The sequence below is a fragment of the Alosa alosa genome, chromosome 14, assembly GCF_017589495.1.
Source record: "Alosa alosa isolate M-15738 ecotype Scorff River chromosome 14, AALO_Geno_1.1, whole genome shotgun sequence".
In the NCBI taxonomy this organism is placed as follows: Eukaryota; Metazoa; Chordata; class Actinopteri; order Clupeiformes; family Clupeidae; genus Alosa; species Alosa alosa.
Genome location: NC_063202.1, coordinates 33,314,335 through 33,328,005, shown reverse-complemented (window position 1 = coordinate 33,328,005; position 13,671 = coordinate 33,314,335). Strand labels below are relative to the sequence as shown.

The 13,671-nt window shown below is 41.0% G+C and overlaps 1 protein-coding gene across 1 annotated transcript in view; it reads left to right on the top strand.

Annotated features, from left to right (window-relative positions):
• vps13c (vacuolar protein sorting 13 homolog C) overlaps window positions 1-13,671 on the top strand; it is a 382,259-nt gene that overhangs the window by 9,719 nt on the left and 358,869 nt on the right. Inside the window, 2 exon segments of the mRNA XM_048262721.1 lie at window positions 12,939-12,982; window positions 13,398-13,440. Of these exon segments, the coding sequence (XP_048118678.1) occupies window positions 12,939-12,982; window positions 13,398-13,440 (87 nt within the window).

Below are 13,671 nucleotides of genomic sequence, written 5' to 3'. Positions count from 1 at the left end.
CATCACTCACAATTGTGGTCACTATGGGTGAGGTGGGTGGTGTAAATGTCTTTCAGGGAGGGGAGTGAAGCACCAATAATCCTTCCAGCTGTGTTCACTATGCACTGCAGGGCTTTCCTGTTGTATTCAGTGCAGCTTCCGCACCACACAGCGATACAGCTGGAGAGGATGCTCTCAATGGTGCCTCGGTAGAATGTGGTCATGATGGCTGGTGGAGCACTTGCTTGCCTGAGTTTCCGCAGGAAGTAGAGGCGGCGCTGAGCTTTCTTCGCCAGTGATGCAGTGTTGGTGGTCCAGGAGAGGTCTTCACTGATGTGCACCCCCAGGAATTTGGTGCTGCTCACTCTCTCCACCACAGCACCGTCGATGGTCAGTGGCAGGTGTTGGGTGTGACCTCTCCGGAAGTCAACAACAATCTTCCTGGTCTTGCTGACGTTCAGCAGGAGGTTGTTGTCCCTGGCAAGTTGTTATTTTATAAAGACGTAAATGGTTGCGCTATAGGCCTAGTCAAGTTTGCAAGGAGGAGACATAACACGTGAGCATGCCACACTATCCACAGCTGTGGTAGCGGGGGTAGGAGGATTACTGTTAGCGCAGACTTTATTTAAAATTCTTCAACAGAAGGCCTGCCTCGAATGCAGGCTTGTCCAAAATAAAGGCCTGTGGTTTGCGCAGCCTACAGTAAGTAGGCTAAATAACAGACCCGCCACAATATGGGGTATGATGATTTTTATACAAGCAAGATGTTTTTGGTGCCCTACGCGCACTGCATGTTCTTAAATAACATCAGTAATATTCGACCATTATTTTGTGTAAATGGGCTATGCATTGGGTTAGACACCAGGGGCCATATTCACTTACTTTACCACTAGGAGTACTCCTAAATAGCAACAAAAGATTTTAGCTAGGAGTTTCTCTTATTAAGTTATTCACAAAGCCTTTCAGACCTACTCTTAGTAAGGAAAAATGACAACTCCTGAACTAACAGTGAGTCTTCGTTGCTATGGATGACGTCATTACTCATGCACGAGCTTGACTGAAGTGACCACCTTGATTGGCTTATGATTGTAACGCGGGAATGATTCCTAACACCTCCCTTATGATGATGAGTGACAGGTAACAGGTCTGAGAATGCGTGCGCTACACAAGGACGGAAGATGATGAATAACTGAATAAAAAGGCCTAGCCTAAATGAATCAAGAGTAAGGCAAAACAAATAGCCTAGTAGCCTAATGAAACATACGGATTGATGCAGTATCTTTGTAACATTATTAAATTAATCTGTCACTATGCCTTTGCCTACGTTTGCAAAGAGGAGAACATTTTAATTTGATTCACAATAACGTTACATTTAATTTACATTTTGACAATGAGTAGCTTAGTTTTGGTTGTTGTTGGTGGCCTTATTGCATGTTAGTTATGCCTACAATGCATTGCTTCCTCGCGAATGGAAGCTCCTGCCGCGTAGGATTTCAAAGCATCGCTTTGAAAAGAGGTTTGTAAATAGGTCTTAGTGAGTTAGGAGTCCTCTCGAACTTCTTTTAAGCTGTCCCAGAGGTGGAATGTTGGGATTCATTGGGGGCAGGGCCGGATTAACAATTCATAGACCTCTGGGCACAAATGTCTGATGGCCCCCCCTGCCCCCCAGCCAACGTGAATCGGGCGGTCAGTTAATAGGCCTATATCGTGAAGATTTTTCTTGCCATCTAAGGCATGAGCGCATCTGTGAGGCCAAGCCTCACCAAGTAGCCCGTTTGTTTACAACTAACATTACATTTAATTAAACTGCTTATAGGCTATGCCAAAATAGTTTTTAACATTTTGACAAAGCTGCTTGGGATCCCCCATGTCAAGCAATATAACCATACAAACGCGCGGCCTGCTCACTCATTGTTTCAAAAGGAGTAATTTCGGCTTTGTCAGAACTGGCCATTGTAGGTTATGTAAAAATAAAAAGCACCATTAAGTAGCCTATGCGAAATAGCCTTAAAATCGTTCCGGCGCCACTCTCTTGACAGGCTATGGACAACAGGCTAGTTGAAACAATAGCAAAGTATGCATATGTTTCACAGAATTTACAATTAAATTGAGCTTTTGTGCATGGTAGGACTAGGCAGGCACGTTGCTAGGAGCTCAACACATTGCAGACTTAAGCCCAGACATGAAATGTCCTATGTGGGAGAGGATTCAGGGGTTTCTCCCCCGAGAAATGTTTAAAAGTTGGTCACGTAACTCCTAGGCCTACCCAAAATGGACAGGATGTGGACAGGAAGGAAATGAAAGACTGTGTTGACAAGATCACCGAATTACTGCGTACAATACGCAAGACTTCCCAATCCCAAGGATTCTCTCTGCTGTAAATTTAAAAGCCTTTAGCCTTATGGACATTTTATTATTGTCGACACTTTTTTTATTGCCATTTGTACTTTTGCATTGTTTATTGACACTTTTGTAGGCTACCTTTGTATTGTTTACTGGACCAAATAAAAGTCCTCTTCTTTTTCACACCAACCTCTGCTTCATCCTTTGCTTAAAATAGACCACCAGTCACTGTTACCCTTTAAACCTGTGAGAGGAGGAAAAGGGCGCACACGGGTAGGCCCGAAACATTAGGAAATAGATTAAAAATAGGATTTCGGTCCCTTCCATTAAAAAAGTAATGCAGATGTAAATTAGGTTAATAATGCAACCTTAATGAAACCGAACTCTGGGATTTATTTGAACGTTTATTTTGAAGTGTTTCAGTTGATTTGATGTCAGATTTACATGATTCAAACGTTGTACTGGCACTTTAAAAAAAATGTAATCTCTAGCAAGCGCTGAGCTGTTCTCCACTCTTGCATCTCTCGTTCGCTTTAGTCCTGCAGCCACTGCACCTCAGCCGATTGCACAAGTTAGACTACATTACAATCAGGGGTGAAAGTAAGCCGGTACTGGCCGGTACGGAGTACCACTAAAATATTTGGAGAGGGTGCGGAAAAGAAAACTATACTGTCTCTGAAAAATATAGCACTTTCAGCATGACAACACAACTGCTAACGTCAAATTACCAGAAGCAACACGTTTCCCCAAAATATATTTCATATACATCGCTCTGAACTGTATCTGAATTGTGTCTAAACCTCCCGTGCAGCTGGACAGACAACGAAAGCAAGCTATAGCGGCGTACAGTAGCCCTACAGTAATTAGCCAACGCACTGGTATCCAAAGTGTTTTAGCAGACGGACGTTTCTTGGAAAGTCTCCCAAATAAAAAAAACATACAGGCTAAAAAAAAAATATGTTGATGTTTCAATAGCCTATTCTGGTTTTATGTGTGCAGTGTTTAGCTGGAGAGACAGGAGACAGACAGTGCGTGTAATGGGCTTAACCAGATCTTAGCGCAGCAATAATGAAAGTGTTTTTAGCGGACAGAAGTATGTTGCAGTCTCCCAAATAAAAAGGCATGACTCAAAGAAACGTGTTTAATGATATACAGTAGCCTATATAAAAAAAAATTGATTGGAAGAGGGAGCGAGCAGAGTAACTAGGTTAAATAAATAAATAAATGTTGAAATTAAGTGTTTGCAATTTATTCATAATCAAAAACAGATGCAGGTGGGTTAAAGAGTGATACTAGAGTGATAAGAAGTCCTAGTGAATGCTTGATAAGTAGACTATAATACAGTAAATAAACAAATAAATAAATAATAAATAATTAGGCTAAGTGAAATTTTCGGCGCGCATTATAACTCTATATCATAGTACCACCAAGAAATAAAAACTACTTTCACCCCTGGTGTCCAGTGAATCCCGTTTGCAGCCGTAGAAGAAAAGCAGGACGAATGAAACATTCCGGTTTTGTCCGAGTGTAACGATGATAGACAGACATCATTTGGACAAAATATAGAGCATATTATCCTCCGTTGCTCAGCCAAATGCCTTCCTGTTACGTCCTGTTATCACGGAGTTACAGGCGATAAATGTTTTTTGATGGTCACAAGTTTACTTCATTAGCGGTTTATTTTTTTGATTATTAAAGAGTGTTTTTCATTTAAAGGTTTGACTTCAGGCTTATTCAGTAGAGCATGTAGTGCTCTCCCCAATCCCAGACGTTCACATTGCATGTTTGTTTGTAATGGATGCAACAGCGAGATGGGCTACACGCTTCACCATGATGGCAATGAATTGAACAGACATGAACCAAGACATATAGCCCAGCAGCATCTAAAATAACACATACTTAAAGTACAATTCATGATGCGTTGTCAAATATTGAAGTTGTGGGAAGTTTACATAATTTAAGCTGTAGGATGCTTAATTCGTCCCCTATGCTGTTTCATTTGTCCCAGCCAGGAGGGACGAATGAAATAAAACTCACGTTCGACTTCTCCTTAAATAACTCTTGACCGGTTTTGTTCAGAGCTATACATGCAACTGTATTTGACAAAGGACAGATGTATGTTGCTAGTGACAAAATATTAACTTTCAGTGTTTTACGATGTCTTTGTAAATTACGTTTAAATTAAAAGTGCTTCATTCGTCCCGGTTCTCCCCTATGCTCTGGCTCATAGGCGCCGATACCGTGGGTGCTCTGTCGCTCCGTTGCTTAAAATCAAACATCGCAGTTGATGTTAAATTCAGCATCTCTCATAATGTGATTGGCTATGTTGCTGTCAATCCCCTACTCCATATCCTAACAACCAATGAGGGCGTCTCTCGTATGAAAATTCCTCATAGTACCTGGTGCCTCATAGAACGTCTATAACATAGCCTAGGTCAGGGCTATTCAATTAGTTTGTAATGGGGGCCAGTTCATGAAAAGCATCACAACTGAGGGGCCAGAGAAATGTGGCATGAAATATGAGTCACATTAACAGCTGTAGATACAATGAACAGCAGCAATATGGGTGTTCAAATGTTGTATTTTGTACATGCATAACAACATCATTAGCCAGTTGGTGACTAATATCTGAAATCTGTGATAATAACAGTAATGGAATATGTGCTTTGCGCACATCCAAGATTTCCAGTGAGTACAAACATTCAAACACTGTTCAGGTGAAATAATGTGTAATCAGTCGCATATGTAGCTCTTCTGACTTATAGGCCTACTTGTTACATTTGACGTTCCCACCATTTAAATGAGATGACCGTACCTCTAGATTTTCTTTAGCAGTGGGGGCAGGCCAGTCATAATAGCCTAATAATAATAACACGGGGGTCCGGGGGTCCGGGGGTGTGTCCCCCGGGATTTTTTTTTCTTTCTGGTTGCTAATCACACTATTTTAACATGTTTTGAGAGGGACAGGCCCATCTTTTTTCTGACGCACTCACGTTACCCCATGCATTAAACCAAAGCCACGATTTCCAAGAGGCATTTAGACAGGCTCATTTCTGACTTCACTAGACTATTATTGCATTTGTTTATGTTGTAAGACATGAAGAAATGAAGGACATAGCCTGGGCTACGCACAAATTCATCATTCACTAAATGGAGTTAACCAAATATTTCTTTATTAGGGCAGGGAAGGCATATTTCTGGCTATTAAATTATTTCTAAACTAGTCTGCTAAAGTCTGTAGTGAAGTCTGTGTAAGGTTTTCCAGGCTCTTTCTTTTTACGAGACACCCTGCTCACAAGAGCCATCTGCCGATTGTTTGGGTTGTTGCAGCGTCACTGGAGAAATACAAATTAAAGTCGTGTGATCCCGCGTGATATCACGCGCTGACCTCGAGGGAAGCTGGGCAATTTGAAGTAATGCCCACTGTAACACTTCAGAACATTTTATGTAGTCTCCAAAAAACAGCAATAAACATTTGAATTTAAGTCATTATTGAATTTTAAAATCATCAAAACTGGTCAAAAAAGAATGAAAAGTATGTTAACAAACTTTATTAATTTGTTTTAATAGCTTTTTAAGGAGGTATTGTCCTATCGTGTGACATCTTTGTCCTATGGTGTGACAGGCCAAAGTGTCACCAAATGACATTTCCCGTCACACCAAAGGACCTTTAACCTTTTGTGGCAGTTAATAACCATGCTAATACTAGCTGAACTGTCATTAGCAAAGCACAGGCCTTAATTTGGGGCAGGCTTGTGTTCGAGGCAGGCCTTTATTTCTTACGTCCGTTTTTATTGTGAGACAAGCGTTTCGTTTGGAGCGGCATACTGGTAGTAGGGTTGCAAAATTCCGGGAATTTTCAAAGTTGGAAACTTTCCATGGGAATTAACGGGAATATACAGAAATTAACGGGAATTAATGGAAATAAACTAGGAATTTTTAATATGACAAGTTAGTCTATAACAGGGAACTTAAATGTAGTGGACAAAACCCCATCTTGTAGCATAATTTTAGTTAAAACAACCTGATTTAATGCAATTTCAGTCAAATTTCTACCCTGCACATACAGTACGCCAATCACATGCACACAGCAATCAGCATAGGCTACTAGACATAAAGGAAACCTATGATGCGTTCATGTGCATGGGGAAAATAAATTCCCAGTGAAAATGTCAATTCATGTGGGAATAACTGGTGTGAAACTGGGGGAAGTTTGCAAACAGAGTTGCCCAGTTATGGGCTTGCTCACTTTTGTCCTCATTAGGGTTGCAAAGGGGCGGAAAATTTCCGGTAAATTTCCGGAAACTTTTCGGAAACTTACCATGGGAAGTTAAGTTGGGGAATTTTGGAAATATCCCAAATTGGAAACTTTCATGGAATTAAAGGAAATTATGTGAATTAATGGGAATTTACGGGAATTAACTGGGAATTTTGGGTAATTCATACAAACTGTTTCGTATACAAACATTAACATTTTGTTTCGTAATAAGCAATATGACTTGTATGTTGGTATTTTCGCTTAGCTTAGCATACAAAGCTAGCTAACATGCTAGCGGGAATCCCATTCTCTGCCTATGGTTTACTAGCATGCTAAACTAGCAACACTGAACTGCCCAAGATACACCACACCACTCAACAACAAAATCCGATTGGTTGGAAAAAATGTTCCCCATGCATATGAACGCACCATAGGTTTCCTTTATTTCTAGCAGCCTATGCCGATAGCTGTGTGCATGTGATTGACATATGTGCAGGGTAGAAATTTGACTGAAATTGTATTAAATCAGGTTGTTTTAACTAATATTAGACTGCAAGATGGGGTTTTGTCCACTACATTTAAGTTCCCTGTTATAGACTAACTTGCCATATTAAAAATTCCCAGTTTATTCCCATTAATTCCTGTTTATTCCTGTTAATTCCCATATATTCCCGTTAATTCCCATGGAAAGTTTCCAACTTTGAAAATTCCCGGAATTTTGCAACCCTAGTCCTCATTCAAATGGGTGTACGTCATTTTGCATAAACTGTAATGGGATGATTAATCTGTCTGATTAAGCTTGACAATTTATATATAATTTACATAATTTATAAGGTTTGGTTGGGGTGGTATGTTGTGTCATTATATTTTTATTTGTTTTACCAGTTTCTGGGATTCTAACTGAACAAACTGATGTCAATGTTCCAACCAATTGGATTTTGTTGTTGAGTGGCGTGGTGTATCTTGGGCAGTTCAGTGGTTTCAGTGTTGCTATCTTAGCACGCTAGTAAACCATAGGCAGATAATGGGATTCCCGCTAGCATGTTAGCTATCTTTGTATGCTAAGCTAAGCGAAAATAAGAACAAACAAATCATATTGCTTATTACGAAACAAAATGTTAATGTCTGTATATGAAACAGTAGGAATTACCAAAAATTCCCAGTTAATTCCCGTAAATTCCCATTAATTCCCATAATTTCCTTTAATTCCATGAAAGTTTCCAATTTGGAATATTTCCAAAATTCCCCAGCTTAACTTCCCATGGAAAGTTTCCGGTAAGTTTCCGGACATGTTCCGCCCCTTTGCAACCCTAACTGGTAGGCTATCAAAATCAGAAGATTTTCGGTTTGGTTTGGGATTTAATTTACTTTTGGTCTGTTTGATTATATTGCTAAATGTTGGGACTAATGGGCACTGAAATCTGGGGGTATTTGATGGTTCACTATGTAGTTGAAAGAGTGTCAGGATTTCCACCCGCTGTGTATTCCGAGACAAGGCAGTCGTTTTCACTTATTCATTGAACATTTAAGTTAAAGTTGAAGTTCAAGTAGTTTTATTGTCATGTACTTCTAAAATGAATTATAGGTAATGAAATTCTTAAGCTCAAGAGCCAGCTCAATTTAAAAGAATAAATTAAAAGCAGTAATTAAGAAGGTGTAATTTGTGTGTGTGTGTGTGGGGGTGATGAAAAGGGTAATGATGAAATGGTGTGTATTTGTGTGGGGAGGGGGTATGTTGTGTGTCTGTGTGGGGGTTCTGAGGTTTGAGGTTGATTAGCTATAGGGAAGAGAATTACAGTTCAGCATCCTGGTGGCTTGTGGAATGAAGCTCTGTATCTCTGTATCTGCTCGTACAAGTCTGCATACTCTTGTACCTTCTACCAGATGGTAGGAGTGTGAAGACACTGTGGCTGGGATAACTGGGGTCAGCGAGGATTCGCTTGGTCTTTCTCCTGCACCGCTGGCTGTAAAGGTCCTGGATAGTTGGTAACTCAGTCCTTGTGATGCGTTGCGTTGACCTGACCACCCTTTGCAGAGCTTTGCGATCATGAGCGGTGCTGTTACCATACCATGCTGTAATGTTGCCGTCAGGATGCTCTCAATGGTACAGCAGTAGAAGTTGGTCAGTATTTTACCGTCCATACCAAACTTCCTTAGCTGCTGAAGAAAGAAGTCGCTGTCTTGCTGACTTTGTGACCATACCTATATGGTGTGACTAGCTCAGACCCTCACTGATGTTAATTCCAAGGAATCTGAAGCAGGTGACTCTCTCTACTGCTGTGGCTCCATCTTTAGGGTGTGTGCTCTTCCTGCAGTCTCCTGTAGTCCACAATCAACTCCTTGGTTTTGCTGACGTTGAGCAGCAGGTTGTTGTCTTGGCACCAGGATGTCAGGGTTGCCACCTCTGCTCTGTAAGCAGACTCATCATCACCCGTGATACAGCCGATTATGGTAGTGTCATCAGCAAACTTAATGATGGTGTTTGAGGTGTGAGTTGCCATACAGTCATGAGTATACAACGAGTACAGCAGGGGGCTTAACACACATCCCTGCGGTGCACCAGCTGCTGAGTGTTAGAGTGGAGGAGATGATGTTACCCAGCTGTACCGCCTGTGTCCTGTCAGTCAGGAAGTCAAGGATCCAACTGCATAGAGAGGAACTGATGTGCAGGGCTCTCAATTTCATGATCAGCTTGGATGGAACTATGGTGTTAAAAGCAGAGCTGTAGTCGATGAAGAGCATCCGTACATAGGTCTTTTTTCTTATCTAGGTGAGAGAGAGCAGTGTTCAAAGCAAATGCTATGGCATCGTCTGTGGACCTGTTTGGCCTATAGGCAAACTGGAGTGGATCTAATGTAGAAGACGGGGAGGATGTAATATTATGATCTTTAACTAACCGCTCAAAACACTTCATAACAACAGAGGTGAGAGCAACAGGTCGGTAATCATTAAGGCAGCTCATTGTTGATTTCTTAGGGGCTGGAATGATGATGGACCTCTTGAAACATGCGGGGATAACAGGTTGATGTAGGGAGAGATTAAAGATGTCCATAAAGACCTCACCCAGTTCGGATGCGCAAGCCTTGAGAATAGGGCTGCACGATATTAGGAAAACATGCAATATGCGATAACATTATTGAGTACTGCGATAACAATATAACTTGCGATATTTAAATATTTAATGTTTTTCTCCATTCTACTTGCTGCAAGCATAGACTGTAGGTTTGGGGGGCGGGGAATGTATAATTACAGAAATAAATGTATAATTTTCTCTACGTAAACAATATAAAATATTATGTAGCCTAGGTTATCTATGGCCTGATGAAAGTGGACAGCTAAGAGACCTCAGGCTATTGAAGTTGTGTGGAAGATCCAAGAAAATCCTCGTAAAAGCTAAAAGACAGCCAATCTGAACACTTGTGCACCAACCAGCGGAATATTCCACATGGCCAGCCTTTGCTGGGCCTAGCAAAAAAGCTACTTAAGCTATATCACGGCGGTCTTAAGTAGCCCAGTCTGTAACCTCATATGCTGCGCATCCCACGTTATTAGGCTACTGGCATGCCGACTAAGAGTGCAGCGGAAAGTGAAAGTAAGGGGCTGCGATTGCACAGTCCAACAAAGTAGGCTAAACAACTTTTACAAATAACGAATCCTGATTACCTCTCTGTTGCTGTCTGGGGCTTTTGCTAAATGCAAATCATGAAATACAAAGATATCTTTGAAAGAAAGAAAGAAAGACAGATATCTTCTGATCCTATAACGATAACGAAAGAAATTGTTTATTCTAACACGGTGGAGAAGGACGCATTTGGACGCACGTCATCTTAATAAAACCAAAATATATTTCGATATAACAGACATGCTTTTCCTTTTAGTCACCAATTCCTCTTCACCCAAGTGTAGCCTACTGTACCTCGCTCGACTCACTATCTTCAGCCATCACGACATTAGCTCCCGCCTCAACACCTAAAACACCACACACCTAAACTGGTAGGGGACGGGCTTCTAGTAGAGCATGAAGACATCGGTTTGGTAAAATATGTTGACATTCAGAATGTGAATACACCATAGACTGTATGGAATGCGCACGGCACAGAAAATGTATCGAAATTTATCGAAAATTAAGTAATATTTGCGGTATGTCCACCGCAAGCGTTGATATCGCGATAATGATAGATTTTAGATATATCGTGCAGCCCTACTTTAGAACACTACCTGGGATGTTGTCAGGTCCTGAAGATTTATGTGTATTCACCCTTCTAAATGATTTACACACATCTCTTCCAGATAACTGAAATGGGCAGCAATCTTGCTCTAACAGAGACTCTGACCTGATGTCATTTTCAAAACGGGCATAGAAGGAGTTCAGGGGCCTCATTACAGAAAGAATCCTAACTGCTCATCCTAACTTAAGTTAGGATAGGATTTCAGAGTTAGGAAGTTTCTGTAATGAGACACCTATGCTCTGACGGTCCTTCCTCTGTAGTCTGTAATTGTCCTTAGTCCACTCCACTCCACGTGTCTCTGGTGTTAGAGCCGGTGTAGTGTGACTCCACCTTTTCCCTGTAGGCCTACTGTCTCTTGGCACTTTGGTTTTCTCAGTTCATAACGTGCTTTACTGTACTCACTTGGATTGCCAGAATGGAAGGCAGCTGTCCGAGCTCCGAGTGCTGAACATACCTCTCCGTTCACCCATGGCTTCTGGTTAGGAAAAGTTTGTACGGTCACCCTCGGTATAATGTCATCAATGCATTTGCATATATAGCCCGTTACATACTCAGTGTAATCGTTGATGTTATCAGCAGCCGTCCGGAAAACTCCCCAGACTGTTGTGTGGAAACAGTCACGCATCTGATTGATCCGTCCAGCGCTGTACTGAGCGAATCGCAGGTCGCTCACATTTCAGCTTCTGTCTATAGGCGGGCAGTAACAAGACTGAAGAGTGATACGATTTACCAAAGGCTGGGAGAGGGCATGCTTTGTAGGCATGGCTGTATGGAGTGTATGCATTATCCAGGTTGTTATCACCTCGAGCTGGAAAACTCACATGTTGATTTCGGTAGAACTTTCTTCAGGTTGGCTTTATTGAAGTCGCCGGCCACGATGAATGCGGCCTCCAGATGCAGAGTTTCATGCCGATCAATAATTTCATACAGGTCGTCCAGCGCCCGTGTGGTGTTAGCATGTGGTAGGATGTAAACAGCGATGAAAAAGACTGCTGAGAATTCCCCGGGTAGATAGAAAGGCCAGCATTTGACCATGAGATGTTCGAGGTCAGGAGAGCACCCTGTCGATGTCGTTTGTACATCCACACACCAGCATTTGTTAACCAGAATGCACACACCACCTCCTCTGTTCTTGCCCGACTCCGTTGTTCTATCCTGCAGATGGATGAAGTCCCTCCGGCAGAATGACAGAGTCTGTAATCGAGGAGTCCAACCACGTCTCCGTAAAAAAAAGACATTGCAGTTCTTGATATCACGTTGAAACACCAGTCTGGCTTTAAAATCATCCAGCTTGTTATCCAGTGATTGGACGTTGTCTTTTCCTCAATATGACCAATATTAACGGTAATGGTAAACCGAGGACAATGGCAACATTTTAGAGTGTCCCAGCCATAGTCCAGACCTCAATCCGTAAAAAAAAGTGAGCACAAAGACAGAGTGATGGCAAATAATCGCTCTTCACTCAAAACCCAGATTGCTGTTAAAAAGGTGCAGTCTAGAATCATTGTGGAGACATGGAGAGGCTTGGTAGGTATTATAAGAACCATTTTGAGAGTTGTTAATGCAAATAAAGATATTTCCATTGATTATTTAAAAAGGGTATGAATAATTTTGGACACGGCATTTTTCATAAAAAATGCTAAAAAAGATCAAGACTATTATTTTTTGATTCCATGTTTCTACCATATTGTCTTACAACCTTTTGGCATTGGCAGTGTCATTTTCAGTCAGAACAAACATATTGGTCAAGAGAATGAATAATTCAAGGGTATGAATAATTTTGTTCTTAACTGTATATCTGCCGCCCATAAAACGAATTTCTACCGTTAGCCTGTTAAACTAAATTAGCTTACATAGACTAACGTCTGGCTTTAGCTAACGTCATACCATATTAACCAAAGATTCTAAAGTGCTTCGCTCATTTTTAAAAGATGCATTTAATTCAGTCATCAGTTCATTCAGTTTATTAAGTCATGTTTTGTGAGACAGCTCTCTATGTAGGGAAGGAGGCAGCAGGCAGCTGTCTTCTGTTTCAAACAGACCCTCTATTGCTGAATCATGGTGAAACTGATTCCCACAAAATGTTTCATACAATATAAGGTAATTATACTTTTAACCTTTATTTTCAGGCAATGTTGTCCTTGAGAACCTGAGAGTGAAAGAAAATGCTTTGGTGAGTCTACTATCACTTTACCTTCATGATTAATGTCAAGCATAAACCAAACACTAGTGTTTTACTGGTAAGCTATCTTTAAAGGTGTTACAACTTTTTGAGCAATGTTGCTGAGCAACCATATAACCGGTTTAATGGGTTCTGAATGGATGTTCACGATAATTTGTCTACTGATAATTAAATTTCTCCAGAAAAAAAGGTTGCCCAATATGAATGGGAATATGCCGAAACAACAATACAGGAACATTGCCCAGCAAAAAGTCACCCTTTGTGTCATCAGATTTGCAGCCTATTTGTCTGTAATTTGAATTTGTTCTAGAATTTTCAGGAGGGCCATGTACTGTAGCCAGCATGCATGAAACATTTTTTGAACAACTGAAAAACATTGGAATTTTTTTTCTTTTTCTCTTCCTAGAGTGAGTTGGATGTACCATTTAGAGTGAAGGCAGGGCAGATTGGTGAGTATCATGAGTCATTTTCTATGTCCCCAAAACATTATGGGCGATATTTGAAATGATGGGCAAAGTGCAATGTCACTCACTGAGCAAAGTGTCTGAACTAAAGCTACTGAGCTGTCCCGACAACATACCTGCAAACTAGTCGCTTTTTGAGTGAAAATCCGTAGATCCGAAGAGCTTTTTTTTCCGGAGGTGGGGATTGGGGGGGTCAATTTGTGAGACTATATTGAT